The sequence below is a fragment of the Ylistrum balloti genome, unplaced genomic scaffold (assembly GCF_031769215.1).
Source record: "Ylistrum balloti isolate Yb309-2 unplaced genomic scaffold, AGI_CSIRO_Ybal_v1 Utg370528, whole genome shotgun sequence".
In the NCBI taxonomy this organism is placed as follows: Eukaryota; Metazoa; Mollusca; class Bivalvia; order Pectinida; family Pectinidae; genus Ylistrum; species Ylistrum balloti.
The window spans coordinates 98,732-119,943 of NW_026782337.1; the positions used below are offsets into that span (position 1 = coordinate 98,732).

The 21,212-nt window shown below is 35.6% G+C and overlaps 1 protein-coding gene across 1 annotated transcript in view; it reads right to left on the bottom strand.

The window, feature by feature from the left end:
- Window positions 1-13,657: 13,657 nt before the first annotated feature.
- LOC132555923 (serine/threonine-protein kinase SIK3-like) overlaps window positions 13,658-21,212 on the bottom strand; it is a 50,162-nt gene continuing 42,607 nt past the window's right edge. Inside the window, exon 16 of the mRNA XM_060220301.1 lies at window positions 13,658-16,258. Within this exon, the coding sequence (XP_060076284.1) occupies window positions 14,846-16,258 (1,413 nt within the window). The 3' untranslated portion in view covers window positions 13,658-14,845. The remainder of the gene's footprint in view (window positions 16,259-21,212) is intronic.

A 21,212-nucleotide genomic window follows, 5' to 3' on the forward strand; every position in this document is an offset into this window, starting at 1 on the left:
AGTGTCTTGATTTCTACTGCGCAATGTCCCGGATGTGGACGTTCCACATCAGATGTATAACACTATATATATTAAATATATGTATATCATTGAAACGTTCTACATGCAATAGCAATTTTGTTGACATGAAAAATAAAAAAGTATTGTCATATCAGTTTTAGAGTTGTAATTTCCCAACATTATACTCCACATTGGATGTGTTAAAAGTTGGACGTTTGAACCGTTTACAATATTACTAGTTTTCATCCACAGACATGTCTCAGTTCTATTTCAAGAGTTGTGAGACGCTGCTATAAGTCCTTGTCCGGAGATTGTCATTTAGTAAAAGTGAACTGATCTTCCACCTGAGAAATTACCTTGAAGGAGATGAACTTAGTAATGACCTTGACTAATGATCACTAGGTGATGACCTTGAGGTAACGAATTGAGTAATGACCTTGAAGTGAACACTTGAGCAATGACCTTAAAATGCCACCTCGGTCCCTGTCGGCTGTCAAGCTTAACGCTATACCATCTAACCGAGGGAAACGAAGGGAAGTAACTCTGGGAGATTAGAAAGTTAAAATGGTGACCTAATTAAGTTATCTAAGGTAATGACTTTGAGGCTAAGCAATGACCTTGAAGTAAGGACCTAAATAATTATCTTGAGATGGGAAAATGATCTTGTAATGACGAGAGATATATGTCCTTCGGATGACCTTCAAGTGAATAGCACTTTACAATAAAGATTTAGAATTAGATGCAACACGTACAGCTGTGTTTGTTTATCCAGGGGTCGTCAGTGAAGCTATGGACCTTAAATATTTGAAACCAAGGAGACGACTGTGTAAAACATCTGGTATCTCCGGGGCAACAAGTAATCAAAATAAATGTCGATATCAAAACGGGCACGAATCCCCGTAGTTCAATAAAGACAACTGCAAAATTCCTGAACATCGATCTTCGCGTTGTGTTACTTAATCATATCAGTTGCAAGGAAATTACGTTTGAAATAATATCTTTACCTTAAATTGTCACTGATAACGTTCATCCTGCTTTCTATTATATGCAACAAATTACATCCTTTTTCCATGTTTATTAATTACAAGATTTAATTGATTTTGAAATCTGCACTGTAAATTATTTAAAAATTCCCGGATAAAAAATATCCGGGAATTTGTATTAGAGTTTAACAAAAAATTCCAAGTTGTTTAATTCCTTGTTTCACTCATTCATCCTAGATAAATGAATCAATTACGGATTTCATCGTTAGTCAAGAAGGCTAATCGCCCGTGTGAGAAGACAGCAATCTGACCCTGCCAGGAAAGGCCCCGAGGATACAATATGTTTTACTCTACAAAACGGCTATTATGTATCCGCGTCTGTTTGTAAACCAGTTGTTCCACTGACATTAGATATTCCTGGTTATAATTCATTTCCCTCGTACCATTAAAACGTGTACTAGGTGATTAATGGTGTAAAAAATCGAAACGAGAAAATCAAACATCAAATACGCCTGATAAATGTCAGTCGAGTGAGGTATGACGTCAATGGTGACGTCATCCCATCAATTATTGCACAGTTTCCTAGCTCGGCCGACAGAAATTGTTTTGAAATATGTTTTCGGGGTTGTAAAATTTACTTTCTAAATGTCAGAAGTACGGGAACAAGGTTCCGTACAGTTGGCTCCTGTGACAACGTCTGATATTCCTAGAAGTGTCAGTGTTTTGTTTTCTAGTTTAAACACAATAGGTATGGATTTCATTACAATGAAAGCACGCGCGCAGATATAATAGTCAGTACAGCATCTATTTCAGTGCTGTGTAGTATCACCATCACGCGGGCATTTAGCCGAGGAAAGAACGTGCATACCAATTTCATGCACATGTTTGTACTTTTAATCAAAGAATTTCAGCAGTATATCTGTTGTTGTTCCCGTGTAACTCTCTTGCCCGTTCTGCAGATTTTATTGTCTTCAGTGTACGTTTTGATATTTAGTGCAATATAATCACATTTACAGAAATATACATGATTGCTGATACGTTTGACCTCTTACTCGTGTACAGTTAAAGAAAATACTGGTTAATTACACATCTACAATTACACACGTTCTCTAGCTCTACTGTATGTAGCTCTTAATTTGTATTTAAAAGGTGATATTCACGTGTAGGGCTTTTGTTTAATAGTCGATATTGCAGGTGATAAACATTACTGGCGAACTATTAGTCCTCGAACTTTGTCGTAACCTGCATGCCACGTTTTATTTTAATGGTGGCACGTTTCAGAATATAAACATGTACTTGATGTTCTAAAATTATCAGCATGTAAATTTACCGAATTATGGGATCAGTGCACCTCCACATCTAGATTTTCACATTTCTTTCTATCACTTAGGAATTTCCACAAGCGCTGTCTAGGCTTCAAAATTGACACCCTTGGCATCACCGACGAGTCCTAGAATGACATGACAGTTGCATGATGCAGTTTAATTCATTATTCGCCTCTACTATGTCTTATTGAATTTTGTATGACACTCGTGTGTCTTTTGTATAATCAACTCAATATATTTATTAAACGCATAATCGGTGTGTTATTCAGTGACGTCGTCCAACTGATCATTTTAATACGTCACTGGTGCAATATGCCCTGGAGCGTTTTTCATTGGCTGCACCAGTAAGAAACCTATTGTGAGGTCATATTATCGACAATTACATTACGTCATGAATATAAAACGGCGCAACAAAATGACTGCCTCCGATTTGAACCCCCAACATCTTGACTTCAAAACCCATCAAAATGAATTATTCAAAGATATGAGAAAAAAGGTTAAATTATCTTAAATTTGAAATCCCATATGAAATAAAAAACAATTCAGAATTCAGTATTGATATTAGTAACTACCCAAATATCAATCAATAACGCCCATTGTTACTGAACATGTGAGACTGAAGGTTCCCATCGTTTCCATTGTGATGTCATTATTTCATGACGTCACTAACTCTCCAAATCAATAAAAGACACCAAAATGAGAATCAGATTACAGTCTTTAGGACCAATAACGATAAGTACGGTTATATCTAATGTTAGTGACTGTGACGGTTATATCCAATGTTAGTGACTGTGACGGTTATATCCAATGTTAGTGACTGTGACGGTTATATCTAATGTTAGTGACTGTGACGGTTATATCCAATGTTAGTGACTGTGACGGTTATATCCAATGTTAGTCACTGTGACGGTTATATCCAATGTTAGTGACTGTGACGGTTATATCTAATGTTAGTGACTGTGACGATTATATCTAATGTTAGTGACTGTGACGGTTATATCTAATCTTAGTGACTGTGACGGTTATATCCAATGTTAGTGACTGTGACGGTTATATCCAATGTTAGTGACTGTGACGGTTATATCCAATGTTAGTGACTGTGACGGTTATATCCAATGTTAGTGACTGTGACGGTTATATCCAATGTTAGTGACTGTGACGGTTATATCTAATGTAAGTCACTGTGACGGTTATATCCAATGTTAGTGACTGTGACGGTTATATCCAATGTTAGTGACTGTGACGGTTATATCTAATGTTAGTGACTGTGACGGTGTGACGGTTATGTTAGTGACTCTGACGACGTGACGGTTATATCTAATGTTAGTGACTGTGACGGTTATATCCAATGTTAGTGACTGTTACGGTTATATCCAATGTTAGTGACTGTGACGGTTATATCTAATGTTAGTGACTGTGACGGTGTGACGGTTATATCCGATGTTAGTGACTGTGACGGTGTGACGGTTTTGTTAGTGACTGTGACGGTGTGACGGTTATGTTAGTGACTGTGACGACGTGACGGTTATATCTAATGTTAGTGACTGTGACGGTTATATCCAATGTTAGTGACTGTTACGGTTATATCTAATGTTAGTGACTGTGACGGTTATATCTAATCTTAGTGACTGTGACGGTTATATCCAATGTTAGTGACTGTGACGGTTATATCCAATGTTAGTGACTGTGACGGTTATATCCAATGTTAGTGACTGTGACGATTATATCTAATGTTAGTGACTGTGACGGTTATATCTAATGTTAGTGACTGTGACGGTTATATCCAATGTTAGTGACTGTGACGGTGTGACGGTTATATCCGATGTTAGTGACTGTGACGGTTATATCCAATGTTAGTGACTGTGACGATGTGACGGTTATATCCAATGTTAGTGACTGTGACGGTTATATCCAATGTTAGTGACTGTGACGGTTATATCCAATGTTAGTGAATGTGACGGTGTGACGGTTATATCCGATGTTAGTGACTGTGACGGTTATATCCAATGTTAGTGACTGTGACGGTGTGACGGTTATATCCAATGTTAGTGAATGTGACGGTGTGACGGTTATATCCAATGTTAGTGACTGTGACGGTGTGACGGTTATATCCAATTTTAGTGACTGTGACGGTTTTATCCAATGTTAGTGACTGTGACGGTGTGACGGTTATATCCAATGTTAGTGACTGTGACGGTGTGACGGTTATATCCAATGTTAGTGACTGTGACGGTGTGACGGTTATATCCAATGTTAGTGACTGTGACGGTGTGACGGTTATATCCAATGTTAGTGACTGTGACGGTGTGACGGTTATATCCAATGTTAGTGACTGTGACGGTTATATCCAATGTTAGTGACTGTGACGGTGTGACGGTTATATCCGATGTTAGTGACTGTGACGGTTATATCCAATGTTAGTGACTGTGACGGTGTGACGGTTATATCCAATGTAAGTGACTGTGACGGTGTGCGATATCCAATGTTAGTGACTGTGAGGTGTGACGGTTATATCCAATGTTAGTGACTGTGACGGTGTGACGGTTATATCCAATGTTAGTGACTGTGACGGTGTGACGGTTATATCCGATGTTAGTGACTGTGACGGTGTGACGGTTATATCCAGTGTTAGTGACTGTGACGGTTATATCCAATGTTAGTGACTGTGACGGTGTGACGGTTATATCCGATGTTAGTGACTGTAGTGTTTGAGGTTCTTTTGTTGAAATTTTTAATTGATATACACATAGATACCGTGAACAATGTATCGATCTTTGATTTATACAACCCATTTAGTTCATCTTTTCGTTTTACGACCGTTTTTTTTACTTGGCTATCAAAAGCTTTTTATTGGTGACTATGCTGATTGGAATATATATATGTAGATTTAAATTATTTTCTACAGCCAGTAGTTATTTTTACAGAAATGAAAAAGAAAATTCATCTCAATGACGTCATTTGTATCAATCATTGTTGACATTATCATTTATCATAGTAGTAATTGATGTGTCACGTGATGATATGTAAGTAATGAATTTCTTGTCAGGGCTGACCGGAATTCCCTTATCTAGCAACAATTTTAGCTAGATTGTACTCTAAAATAATCTTGTCACTTCGATGGCGGGTCTTCAAAATGGTGTCTCGATTTTATTGTTTACCATAAAACAGTTTTGACATGAAACAAACAATAAATAAACAGATAAATAGAGTTAGTACAGCTAGATTTTCTGACGGAACTGATGCTCTGTTGCTCTATTTTTGTATAATTCGGAGTTTGTTTTGTAGTTTTGTGTTGTTGTTTCAGATCTCACTACCAGTTTTTGTTTAAAGCCCTGTTCCATTTCAGTTTTGATATTTTTTATGTTTTAATGTCTCGATAATCCCTTCGGCAGGTTGGACGCCGAAGGTTCTTCAGATATCTCGAAAAGCAGAGAAAAAACAAATTAAAAACAACATCTGAACGTGATGTTTGAATGATGGTAGATCAAATTTTAATATTAGATCAGTACGACGTGTGCGGCAGTCACTATGGGTGTACGTGTGACAGCTGTAATAATGTGTAATAAATATATATATATACTTAATTGTTTACCGTAGACTATTGTTTAACACAAAATAACAAAAATAAGTGTAATAAACAAATACATGTTGATTTTCACATCCGTAAATGTCGTGAACAACAACACATTTATTATGAAATTATTTTCTACTGAATTCTGTTCATAACACGATAATAGAATAAATGAAATTATTTATTAATTTATATAACTATTTAATAATCTATTTATTGAGTTATTAAGAGAGTGAAAGAAAGAGAGAGAAGCAGAGAGAGAGAGGCAGAGGGGGAGAGAGAGAAGGAGAGAGAGAGGGAAAGAGATAAAGAGAGAGGGGGAGAGAGAGGCAGAGAGGTAGGGAGAGAAAGAGAGACAGAGGGAGGCACACACACAGAGAGAGAGTCACATTCAATCAAATCCCTATTTTACTTTTTTTGCAATTAAGAGATATCATCATCTTTGCTTAATTTCTGATCGCCATATATGAGTAAATCTAATTAAATTCTCAAAGAAAGGTTGTAACTGTCTTATTAATAGATTTCGATTATGAATATATAGGGGACAAACATCAAAATAGTAATAAAAGTCTTCGCATGGGTTGCTGCATCTACATTCAGCTGTATTGACTTTCGCTCTGAAAATGCGTAATCAAGAGATATGGCAGGATTTCTCAAACGGAAATGACGTATGTTTAAATTACGTAAATCCCAAACCTAAAAGCATTTGTCATGTATTGTTTCTGTCTTACTGATAATTGATTTAAATGTATTGAGAGAATGAGAGTTCCTTATAGAAATATCTATGTCATACCACTTTTTTGTTGTTGATGAGAAAAAGAATCTCGCTTAAGAGATAACCTGAAGTTCTAGTGATTGGAAACCATTTGAGAATTAAAAGATTTATGTAAAGATTAAATTTCAACTCTCAAACAATCAACGATTTAATTGTTTCATTATTTTTCATGACCTCTAACGAAACAAAATAGAAACAACGTCGTGAAAGTTTCGATATCATGTAATTTCCCTTTTCAGTTGAAAACCAAAAAAAAATGTCAACTGAGGTTTCGATCCAAGCACCTTTGGAGTCGACAACGGATAGCTTACCACTGTACTATCGTTACGTTACACATGACAAAGTGAAAATTTAGGAATCTTATTCAGTATGTAGTTTACTCCATCTATTGAACATATTTTGTGTTTGTGATTGTGTGGAATGCTAAACATGTGTCAAGAAAAACAAAGATGACAATGATGTGGTCAGTACATTAATGACTGATTATGCTAAAATGCCAAAAAATCAAATATCTCCATATCAACAAGCACTGCACCCCTACTCTTACACTAAAAATCATTCAAATAATATACATTACACAAGTCTTATCTTTTATTAAGGAAACAAAGTATCTATTCGCTAGTTTTTTTTCTGTACGTTTTCGTTAAATGTCGCACGACAGATAACCTGTTTTACAATGTAAGTGACGCCAGCAGTATATGTTTCACATTGTCTATGACTAATGTATAATACAAAAGCTCATCTTGGAATCAAACAATGATTACTGGTTAGTCATATATAATTCAATGAAAAAAACAAGTTCATGGTAACATTTTACTACGTTGCGATGATAAAACCTTGAAAAAGTGAAAAGGTAAAAGTTAAGTCCGCTTTTCTCGATATTCCAGTCACCAGCAAATTAAAATCGAATTCATCTAGTCCGTGTTGATTACTTACATAATAAGTAGATCTTAATCAAGCGTAAATCGAAAATATCGGGAAAATCCAATTTGCATATTTAAATAACTCATTTAAATATGTTGTCAAATTTGGATATAGTGACGTTTAAAAGCCCCCTGTTTTATAAGCAAAGACACGACCACCATCCTCCCTTTGGTGCATTTCTTATATTGGTGTCATGACATCGTCTGTGTGGTTTTAGAGTCATTTGCATACATGGTGCTGTTTCACTTAAGATTCAATGCAACGAATTAAATCAAACTGTTAGGAGGTATTCATGTTTAAAATAACCAACTACGTAGCAATATTTTCGCGAAAAAAACTGAAATATGGTGGAGAAGGAGAGAGAGAGTTATCTAGTTCGTGACACGAATAAACTTTCTTCCATGTGTAATATGTCAATATTTCACTCCCTGTGATTAATTTGTAACCCCCTCTACCCTGTCATCAAGCATTGTGGTCTCATGATCGTTTTCCTGGCTCTGTTTTCAAATTGATATAATTATTCAATAACTCGACTGAACAGGGTTGTCCTGACAATAATCGGTCATTGTTTCTTGTATTGTAGATATAACCTCTTGGTCGAGTAAATGTAAAACTGAAACACTGTACCTCAGTCGTTCGACTCAACCCAATCAATGTCTGTTCATAGCATATTTTAATTTTAGAATTTGGTAGAGTAGAGCGAAATGATAATTTCATTTGTCATTACGTATTGGTCTATATCAAAATTATGTCGAGTACATGTGAATATTCCGAACCACACAACCATTCATGTTTGACCATGACATTTGAGTTATGTGGCACGTGTCGCTATGGCAACCATCGGGACTAAAGTATGTATACAGAGAGTATCCAAGCGTAATGAAATCTTCTACTAAACTTTTTATGTTGGATTGAGTTCTACTTTTGAGAAATTTGAAATCATCCTACGTGCGATGCTGTTGGTTGTGATACCTCTTGGGTTTCATCATCCTGGCTTGGTTCTTTTCTTGAAAACGTTACATTACTCATCCTTATGAGTATGGGCTTATCCTTCCAAAAAAATGTTCAAAAGTTTCTTTAAAACTTTTCAAATCATCGTTAAAATTTTCAGCAGGTGCACCTCCCCATCTTTGACATTACTTTGGATCAATTGGGGTTTTCCTCACTTACCTCCTTGGTTTCAAAATGTAGGCCCCTGGTATGTTTGAGAAGTCCCAGCCAAGGACAATCTTTTGTAGGATCTTTCGGCTGTTTTTGGTTATCACTGTATGCTCCCAATAACAGTTCCTCCTCCTTTGATATTTTTCATCTCATTTTTGTTTCATAAAACAAAACAAACAAATAAAGTTTCTTCATGAGAAAATGCTGAATCTTCCAATTTATTGTCATTTATTTTTTTCAACATGACAGTAAGTTACAAGGTACATGTGTACACATTCCATCACACATTGACCACACACACTTACCACAGGACGTGTCCTGTACACAAATATACACAAATACCCACACATATATCAATACATTTACACCAGTGTAACTTCTTCATACAAATATTTGTTTATTTAAACATGGATGCTGTTCCATACCTTTGTAGGGCATTATCCCCAACACAACATCGTAAGTGTCTCCATAACCATACATTACAAACGCGAAGGGGACACTTAAGGCGCCACCCAAAACATTCAATCACTTTTTGGAAAAATTCTCACATGAAACCCTGTCACAAAATCATACTAAAATATCACTGACCCTTTGGAGTACCCCATCCTCAAATCTCAGGGGCACCTTAGGGGTATTCTAGACTGACACTTGCTTATAATATTCAGGGTTTCTAATACCCGATTTTCCTAAACTCTCAAGGTTCCCCTTTCAGTATCCTAATCATACAAGAGTCACACAATCTGGGGCCCTTTTAGGGGTTTACCAGACATATAATGTCCAAAACCCTAAAGGGCCCCATCAAGGATGCACCAAGTTTACAAATGTCCCATATGTATTTACTACTAATAGATACCAAAATGTTCAAATGGTTTCAAATCTCGCTTAAAAAATGACTAAAAGTTGAAATTGATAAAAATAAATGATTCTCCTCTTTTCTTGCTGAGCAAGTTGTTTTTTTTTTAAAGTTAGCTTTTTCTGCCTTTTTTATTTTAAATCTGTTAAATTCTGTTTGTATTGGTGATAGAATATGATTTAACTAAAAAATACATTTAATGAAGTTAAAAAAATTTTTGATGGTAATTAATATGCACCATTACACAAGATAGTATAATAAAACAGTTAACAAGGAGTTCTAGATAAAACAATGCACAATAACCAACAATAAATAGTGTTACTATCACGCGCAGGAACATCTCTTTTTTCTTCTCATGATATACAGTGATACTGATAAAAAGCTATCATACACTTGCATTGTGTTTAACACTGATTACAGGAATCCAAAGTACTCTCTGCTTATGCTACTATAATCCAAGGGAGGTAACCCACAACTGCTGACTGGAAGTAAGAAGCTAGGTTTATGAATTAACAGTATTAAAGCATTTGTTGGCATTCCTACCAAAACTGTAATAGATGTGGATGGGCTTATTACAAGACAGGGTAAAGCTGATGTCCAGATTCTGAACATTTTAACAAGAGTTACTGCCAATCATCTGTATGTTCCTGTTGTCTAATGCAAATCATGTACTTAGAATTATCACCCATAATTCAGACAAACCCAGTTTATTTTTTTAGTTTTTCTGTAACAACTTTTTGATATAATGCCCTCCTCTCTATTTGTCACTTTACATCTTAGTTTGATTTCCTGCAATTTCTTATTTTGTCCATGAAAGCCTTTATGTTGCCAATATATTCATGGAAAATGATGGCAGTACTTCCACTTAACAACATTTTGAAATTTTGAAGAGAGAAATCATGCATATCCTAAAATCCATTATTCACCTCTCTGTGATGCATTAACCGACCTGATAGTGATAGGACCAAGATACAATTCATTATTTAACCCCATCTAATGATCAATTGTCATTTTTCTTAATCGATCAACGGCACCTGATTAAGTTACATCTAAGCAAAAATCAAATTCATTTGATGTATAAAAATGACATCAGTTGCAAAAAATGCTCATTATTATGCAAATTCCCTTCACTATTATTAACCTCCTCGGACAAACTGAACACCGGTATTCTAAATTATATAAAACAAAATGTGTTACTTTTGAAAAGTTTGGGAATTTCTTTCCTAAAAATGGCAGGCTTTTAGTTTAAAGAGAAATTACTGTAAATAACGCAGCTGAAAAGTCATGTGATCAAACATTAGGTCACATGATTTCATTCATAAAAGCTCCACTGTCACACATACAATTTTTAACTTTGACCCCCCCCCCCCCCCCCCACCTTTCACACATTCAGTGTAACAAACTGATCTATTTCGATTCGGGTCGATTTAACATCAAAATGTAATTTACAAGATATGGAGGGCTTAAAACCAATCACAATCATGATAAAATATAACAAGAGGCTACAGGGGCCTGTATCAACAATTCAACTGCTAGTCACAAGATAACTCTTACTTCAGATTTTGTTGTGTTGTTTTGTCTGGAAAGTTTTCTGCACAAGCAAATGATGAAAATATCTCAAGTCAATTTCAACATCGATTCAATATATCATTAAAAAAAAATTAAATAAATAAAAAGAAGCCACTTTCAAAAGAATAACAGAAAGTAAAATCACACTTTCTGAACTTTTCTGATTAAGTGATAAATTATCAATTGTTTATAGAGAGGCAGTTTTTGGGCTCCTGAAACACAAATCTAAGCAACAGAGTAGAAACTGTTGATAAGATGATAAATTTCTACCATATGTGTCGATAAGATCCATGATTTTTATAGTTTATTTATTATTACAGTTACAACTCAAAATTAGGACTGTATCTACTGTAAAACTGATTTCAATTAAAAATGTTTCAAAGACAATTTTACTGTTTATAAATTTAAAGTAATTATTGGGATCGAGGACATTAAATATTCTCAGAACTTTCATATCTACTAAACTGTAGAGAAAGTTCTGAACAAACTGGAGATAGATGGCTATGTTACCTCAACTCAAACACATTTGTGTTTCAGCATCTCTTAACCAATTGTACAATAGTAAACTTCATTTCAGAATAAAAAACATTATTCATGTGAAAATATTAAAAAATTGTTTAAAAATTTCCAACTTGGGACAAAATTTTCCAAATCTATTAAAAAATTTAAAAAAACATCCCGATTGTTTTGGCTTGATAGGTATGCCTCCTTGTACTTGTGGATAACATCTTGATCTCAGAGAAGCTGATGGGAACAGAATGTAAATGCATGAGATTAATCTCAAAATACATCCTCATTTAATTCTTCACTTGAGTCTTATTAAATTGGATTCTAATTCAAATGAAATAAATCTGAATTCATAAATGAAGCAAACTTTGGTTCACTTTGCCAAAATTAAAACCTGTCTTCTTTTTATGCATCATAAGATATGAGAAACTACTTAAAATGGAAAGTGAAAATAGAAATACTTACAAATTACTAAGTACACGATAAGTTACTAGTTATCTGTAGAAATTCAGACACATTTCATTTTAACCGTGTTTCAATAGATTTGCATTCTATACGTTATTTCAGCCTCTCCAACAACTTGACACAGAATGTTCAACCTCATGCAAAATAAAATTTTCAATGAAAGACATATAACAAGATATATCAGTTAAGATATTCATTGTATGTGTTTATGTGTTAACTTTGACATAAATGAAAGTAAACCCCCTCCCTGCCCCACCTGCCAAGAAAAAATAAAAAGTTATTAAAATTCATACTCAGAGGACTGAATATTGATTCTCTCAATTGAAAGATCGAGTGACTGCAAAACTTGACAAACTTCAACACTGTATGTTATACGATTTCAACAAGGTATATTTGGAGTTAAGATTAGAGACCTGTGTGGTACAAGGGAAATAACTCTTGCACAAACCTGCTTCCTGAATTTTCAGAAAAGCTACTGAAGTCCTTGTCGCACATTTTTTTCTGTATTTCAAAACTTCTTAGAACATCCAATTTTTCAAATTTACATGAAACATTTCCATGTTTGGTTCTTATTTCTAAACAACATGTTCAAGTATTTGAAACAAACAATAAAAACCAATTTACAACATCACCACGGTAACAGTATAACAGTAGATACCTTATCTGTAAGTGTTTCTCTGCATTTTAATTTGTAATTTTAGTTCCTGGGACAGTGAGATTTGTGTTCTTATACATCACTGGTGTGTGTATAGTGTGTTAAACTGTAAGTTTTCAGTAATCAAGTGAGGTTGGACAAAGTTATACAAGATATCACAGAAAATCTACTTCAGTGATGTTGTCGATCAGTAGTTAGTGAAAAATTTGAATTGTTGTCACTGAAAAAGCAGGGTTTTCTAACGCAAAATTTACACTCAAAATACATCAATCTGCCCTCTCTCCGTAAATTAACAGCTGAGAAACAATCAAGAATGTTCCCAATTTCGTTTTAATTATATCTGAGTTATATCACTTAACACTGGATAATTCTAACCATGCTTGGACAAAACTGGGGTCAGAACTTAAAGTTCCTATACACAGTGTTAGAAACCCATGATTTTGCCAGGTCAATGCTAAGAACTTAATTGAAAGCTGATTTTCAACAGGCCTATATTTACATATTTGACTCAGTGTTTCTAATATCATCAGTAGTATTGAACAAATCGTAAGTGATTATAAATTAAATTAAATTCCGACAGACGACTAGAATCATTCTGAGTGGAGCCCTTTAGATACTTTCCCCTACCCAAATCTTCTCTTCACATTTCACTATTCCCAGATTTTGACTGTTCAGAAAAAAATTGTCATTTTCAAATTAATATCAATGAATGCCCCTTCACTCCTACAGTAACTCAATAGAATTTTCAATGATAAACAGTTTGCGAAGTAGAGGACCAGATCAATGGAATTTCTAATAATGATAAATTAACTAATTTGCAATATCATCTTCACAGACAACATCACTCAATATTTCATCATAGAATGAGAGTTTGAAAAAACAAGGAAAAATGTACCTAACATTCTTGTGAAGGTGATTTTAATTCAGCCATCAGAGTAAGTGACCCCATATTTCATAAATATTTTCATTAATCTTATCAGAGTTTGCTAAAGGTCAAAGGTTAAAACACTTGGGGGAGTGACCTATTTTTGGTATGCGACACACCCATTTCCACTTCCCAGAAAGGAACCTATACATTAATGGATGGATGGACGGACGGACAGACGGCCCTTAGTTGTAAAATATACACCCATTATTGAAAGTGGGGTTACAGTGTGTAATAGATGCCCTGTAAAGATGTTTGTATTGTGTCTACCAATACATTAAAATTTACCTCACTAATTTCACTATACAACCAACATCTGACTTCAGACAATGAATAATTAAATAAAAACATTAATATTTAACAAAAAAAAAAAAAAAAGTGATAATCGTGATTATAAAAACCTGTTTTTTAACCATGCATTATGTACAGAGTTTACAGGAAACGCACCTTTTCTTAGCATAAAAGAGCCTCACAGACCCTGACACCCTTGTATCGATCCAGGCATTTACTCCAGCAACTCAATCGTCTTCCCTTAAGATCAGTTTGCAACAGTTTACAAGGATGTGAGGGTCTGACCAAAAAGCCAAAAGCATTTTTTTATTATCACAGACCAAAAATGTTTTATATTCCCGTAAAGGAACTGTACCAAAAGCATATTTATATATATCAGTTTTAACAAAAGTGACCTTTGATACAGTCCCTTCCTTTAAATGCACATGTACGCCATGTCATCAAATTGTGAATGAACCATTTATAAAATCTGAGAACTTCAACATTTTGATATGACATGACAATGAACCACAGGTAAGATCTAACACAACCAGATGTTTACAGCGTTTGGTGCACAGTGTCAGAATACAAACATTTACAGGAATTAGATTTACAAATATTTTAGAAATACCAAGGGCACAAATACAATATTGTTGAGAATTGAAAATTTTGAGTGATGACACAACAAAATGTTTTGAGTGTTAAAATCTCACCAAGGAATCTTACAAGCTCAAACAATTGGTATTTTATCTTTTCACACCTGAAGTTTTTTCTTCTCTCCTCACATTGGAAGGACAAAAATATCGACACTGTGCACACCATCACTTAAAACATTTTTTAAAACACGATATTCAGGCAGCCATCATAGATTGATGCCAGACAATAGTTCCTGACACAGCGCCCGATAGTGTCCCTTATCACCGGAGATCCGCCGTACCTGTAGGCCGTTATAGCTAACTCCTTGACACACTTCAAGCTCCATCTGAACGTCAGAGTTCTCTAAGCGGAATAAATGATCCGAACACTGATACACTATCTCCTTTCCACGATCTCCCAGAATTCTCTTCAGTTCCTGTAATATGTCCCCAACAGCTCGTGTGGAGGTGAGATTGATGTTCGAGCCTTGAACCTTGTTCAATCCTGGAGACTCTAATAAGTTACCATGTCCTATACTATTGTACACATTTTGTTCGTCCTGTTTCACAGACGACATATCAACGTCTTGGATAAGATTTTGATCACCATTGTAAACAACTCTATTGCTATGGGCTTCAATCGGAACACTTGCACTTGAATTTTGTACACCTACATTCTGGAAATTCACTGAATCCAGAACACTCCTTCCTACCCCTGGTGACTGTCGACTACCAGCCATTCGCCCAGAACTAGGTCGTTGTGACCTATTTTGTGAGGACAGCTGTGGACTAGCCCATCCACATGTGTAGGGAATGTTGGCATGGCTAGGATCAGGCGTGGAGTAGCCTTTGAGGTTACCGAGGTCCGTCACAATGGAAGGAATAGCAGCCAGATTTGTGATGTAATTTCCGAAGATGAGCGAATTATAAGTGGCAGGGTGAGAGGTGAAGTTAGTAGGGGGATGCGACTGATGATTAGGTGAGGCTGGAGAGGAATGAGAATGGGTGAGAGGGCGATGAGAACGTGTTGGAGATGGCTGAGGAGAACTTTGTGAACTTGATGAGTCCTGAAAGTTGTGATATGTTCCTGACTTTGCAGAGAGGGCATCGACATCTGTTGTCGATGGAGACATCTCATTCTCGCCCTCTGAAGTTACATCTGTCACATGACCAGTGGTGTCAGTAATACTGATCTGTGGCTTTCCTGAAAACTGTCTGTGTTTCTTTTCCTGGGAGGCGAACTCACCCTCTCCAACCTGCATGTTGACCTCACCGTCCTCACTGGGACTCTGATCAGGGAGGTCTTGTGAGTCTTCTTTAATCATCTGAAGGTTCTGAAAGTTAGTGATGTTGGGTGGTGGACTGTTCCGCTGGTGCGGCTGACTGAAATTCTGATACAACTGGGAGAAATTCTGAGGAGGTGAATCAGTGCGTTGCATTGGAAGGCAAGTGGGTGGAGACCCTCTTTGATATGGCTGCTGTGAGTTCTGGATCTGCTGGTGTAGATGGAGGCGCTGAAGGTGTTGGTACAGAGTTGCACTCTGAGAATCTGTAGTTGTTGCAGTGTGCCGTGCAAAGCTTGGAGAGGCTGGAGCTAGTGGTGGCGAGGGTACAGGTGAATGCTGTATTGTAGTAGTAGGCTGAAAAGAGATAGAAGGTCTGTGTTAAGTATATTTGTCTTAATATAAAAATAAATAGTAAAACATAAGCATGCAATGCAATGTGATGCATGGGTCATATTTATCAAAACCTTCACATGTTTAAAAGAAAAAAAAAATTTTTTTAATGTAAATTTTTTTAAAACAACACTTATAGACTAAATTGAGACTAAAAGTTGAAAAAATAAATCAAGATGTTGTGGTTATCCTCCTCCAGGATTATCTATTTATCTATTTACATCTTTAATAGGTTATACATCCATTCTACGACCTTTCAGCTGAGGAGGCAACACAGGGGAAGAAGTGTGTATCATTATACATCCAAATTCTAATATCAACAAATTCATTCTGTCATAAGAAGTTTTATCAAGATAAACAAGGAAGAAAGTTTTCAGGTGAAGGTTTTCTTTGGGACAAGGGAGACAACTTCTACAATGTTAAAGTTTATTATTATATATCTAAAATCTTGTATCAATAAATTAACATCAACATTAAAAGTTTTATCAGGTGAAGTTTTTCTATGGGACAAGGGAGACAACTTTTACAATGTTTAAGTTCATTTCAACATCTGAAACAGAGACAGAGTAAAAAAAGGATGATTAAAAAAAACCAACATAAGAATACAAAATAAATAAAATTAGTAAAAAAGGATTTAAAAAAACCCACAAGAGGTGATGAGTCTTTCATGAATTCATCTATAAAAGAAACACATAGTAACCTTTATGTAATTTTCAGTGTCGGCAACTTCTAGTCATCAAATCTCTGGTCACAGACTTCCCAATGAAGAGGACCATCCAAATAAAAGACCTTATAATCTTTTGTAAAGTTATTACATTTATACATATTTAGGTGATGAAGCTCATTGTTATGTTTGAATTTAACTTTTTATATTAGATCCAAAAACTCTGAAATTTTTGAATACTGATAAAAAGTAAAGAAATATCAGTTGACTAACTTTATACGATTCCAGCTGAACATGACATGTCCAATAAGAATTTGTTCTGACAAAGGTGAGTTGGTGACACTGAATTTGATGTAATTGTCTACCTGTATCATAAACAGTATTAGTTAAAATGGAATGATATATATAACAAGAAACAAAACAAAATATGTCCATACATACATGTATCTCCAAATTTGACACTGTTATAAAAGAATGGTAGAATGGTACATGGGTGTGTTCCAGTGACAGGATTATTTCCACCAGAGTTTGGCTGGTTAGCAAGAGGATCTGTGGACTTCCAAGAGTTGACAAGCCAAACTTTTACTCTGGGGTTGAAATATCCCTGTCTGTGGTACTGATCATGTTTGATTATTTTTCTTAATCCCTTTTTCGATTCTCATAGATAAAAAAACTGCAAGCTGTTTGGAAACCTTTTCATTGCACTATCATCAATATTCCATGAAATGTGCCACGTTGTTATGTAAGATGATGATGCTACAACATTGTGAGTGATATCGGACCACATATTACAGCTGTAATTGTCTCGTCTCTACCTAGGGGATAAAACAGATTCCTATTTATACTTCCTAAAAACCCAGAAATACTTGAGAATTATGGAAGAGAACAAAATCGTTAACAGATTTATTCCAAGACTTTCTAAATCTACAGTATCTCAATCATTTTGGTTACCAGCTTAAAAAAGTATGAACAAAAAATCCAAGAATTTTTTTAATTATTCAACTAAAAAAATCTATAAAGTCTAAATTTCATACATTTCTTTCAAAATTTTTTCTGTAATCTGTTCAAAATACAATTTAAAACAATGTCTACACTGGACTCTGTCTAACCAGATTTCTGTATCTTCAGCTGACTACAGATTTTCTGAAATTCAGAAATCTCCAGCTGGTCAAATAATTCAGTCTCAGTAAAAGAAGAACAAGGTCGCAGATTCTGGTCCCAGGGGAGGTGGATTCTGGTCCCTTTGTCGTCGGATTCTGATCGCAAGGGACAATGATTCTGGTCCGAGGGGATTTAGGTTCTAGTCTAAGGGGAGGTAAGTTCTAGTCCCACGGGAGGTATGTTCAACACCCAGGGGAGATAAGTTCTAGTCCAAGGAGAGGTAAGTCCAAGACCCAGGGGAGATAAGTTCTAGTCCAAGGAGAGGTAAGTCCAAGACCCAGGGGAGATAAGTTCTAGTCCCAGGAGAGGTAAGTTCTAGTCCCAGGGGAGATAAGTTCGAGTCCCAGGGGAGGTAAGTTCAAGACAAAGGGGAGATAAGTTCTAGTCCCAGGATAGGTAAGTTTAAGACCCAGGGGAGGTAAGTTCCAGTCCCAAGGGAGGTAAGTTCTAGTTCCAGGGGAGGTAAGTTTAAGACCCGGGGGAGGTAGGTCCCCGGGGAGGAAGTCCCAGGGGTGGTAAGTTCAAGAAGTTTAAGAGGCCCAGGATAGGTAAGTTTAAGACCCAGGGGAGGTAAGTTCCAGTCCCAAGGGAGGTAAGTTCTAGTTCCAGGGGAGGTAAGTTTAAGACCCGGGGGAGGTGAGTTCTAGTCCCTGGGGAGGCAAGCTCTAGTCCCAGGGGTGGTAAGTTCAAGACCCAGGGGAGGTAAGTTCTAGTCCCAGAGGAGGTAAGTTCTAGTCCCAAGGAAGGTAAGTTCTAGACCTAGGGGAGGTAGGAGGCTTCTGCTCCCAGTGGAGATCTGAGCAAAATGAGATATATAAACTTTAACATGATATTTCATTCATTTTGTCAAAACACAACTAGACAACCACTGATTTTCTATTCATGCCTGTCCCTGTAATCTAACTAAATGTGAGGTGTAAATGTGGCTGTAGTCATGCAGGTCATGTGATTGGTGATTAGTTTTGTTCCATGGTCTGCAGTCATGTGATCTGTGACACTGTATAAGACTAACACAACATGGAATATATTTAGACATTAGTGATGGAAGTGAGTGACTTTTATGACCTTGCATTATAAATTTCATCTGCCATTTTCTCCAGATGAAATAGATAAATGTACCGTATTTGACATAAAAAAACACAAAAGTACGGCACACCAGGATCCGTAAATGACAAAAAGGCTAAACGTTATGGCACACCATTATGTCCTTTTTTTCATTATCATACAACAGATTGCGAGACTTGGTCTCTCTGTTATCCCTAATAAGAAAAACACTATATAGGTAAAAGTTTGCTGCAAGTTAAATTTGCCATCAAATGATTTATAGATCGTACTTCAAACCTAATTCATTTTTATATTTAGAGGTGAAATACGCGAAAGTTTAAGTGTGATGGTTATACAGTATATTCATCCCATCCATCAAAATGATCATAACATCGACAAATAACCCTCAGTTTGTATTTTTATTTTATTCCACTGACTTTAACAGGTACTCCTTTAAGCGAAATAAGCAACAGGTTTTATGTCTGGAAATGAAAAAATTCAGAAAAGATGAAAATTGAGGCAAATTATCGCCGAGATTGGTAATAAACCAATACATTTAACAACATCTTGACTCCTGGAAAGCTAGTTATCACCTTTTTTTCATTATTTACAACACATTTATTCAGTCAAATTTTCAATAATGTCTTGATGTTAGTAAAACCATGTGTAAATGATGGAAGCATATACAACAGTATAGGAGTATATAATAAAGCAGGTGATAGCTACTGAGAGTCAAAGAAACAGGAAAGTGTTTAGTACTAATTCTCCCACCACTCAAATTATCCATTACAACCCAAAAATCTCAGTTTTCTTATTACAAATAACAAATATTCAATAACTTTTTCTAATACTGAATTCCTAGATTTTTTCTTTACTAAACTGGAAAATTTTTCATGAATAGTTCCTAAAATGATTTTCAGAGGCAAAATACCTCCCACCAGAACAAGTTACATAAGCTCAAAATTCAAAGAAAAATAATCTTTTTAAGATTGTATTATACCATATATCCTTAATATAAATAGATCAGGAAATATAAAAATCAATTTTAACAAAAATTTTCCGTTTTTACCAATGAGATAACAATAAAAAATATGTATATCTGAAAAATTTTGTACACCAAAATTGAATGATGATGAAAAATTTATCCTTATTCCTTGTAATGCGTAGTGGAAGGACAGCTCTGTAAGTTTAACCACCAGCTGATGAGTAAAGCTTTATGAAGATCTGACCTAAAACTTGTAATGGCAGGAGATTTCCAGGTATGACCTTCACCTTGGCTATGCTGAATTGGACCAATCAAGGACATAGGCAGGAATGTCCTGTTAAGCTACAAATGCTGTTAAATGAGGTTCTATATTCATAAAATTACACGAAACATTATCATAACTTTCTTATTTTCAATCTGTACCCTTGACCCTTTCAGTTACATTTCAAACTACTTGATGAAAAAAAGGTTAACCTTTAACCCTTACCATCTCACCCCTAACCTCTAACCTGCACATTTTGTTCCTGTCTCCAAGCCTATTGTCAAGGCTCTGTAAGCAAATGATCTCTGACCTTACTCAAGAAATCTTTAGTCATGAATTTCTAGCATTTAAGCCCAGATTCCTAACTGATGACTTCCTGACCTATGACCTTTAAACTATGTCCCTTACACCGTAGCACAGCCTCCCATGCAGTGGTACAGGTTAGATAGGGTAAAAGCTGGTGAAGAGGAGAACAGCTACATAACAAACCTGTTGTGCTATAGAAACTTTGGGGAAACACTCTGACCCGTGCTGTCCTAACGAAAAAAAGTCAAAATTATGCAAATGTCATAGGTCAAATGATTAAATATGCAAAAGGTCAAAGGTGACACAGAGGAAGATTACATTGCTCTTAACCACACAAGGAAAACAAACACAATATATCAATGAATCTAACAGTTTTATGCAAACACAACAAATTAATTGGTTAATGCATCAAGTCAGTGTTAATTAGATAGGAATTCATCAGATAAACTAGAGATCTAACCACATATATTTGTGACCTTGAATGACCTTCATTACA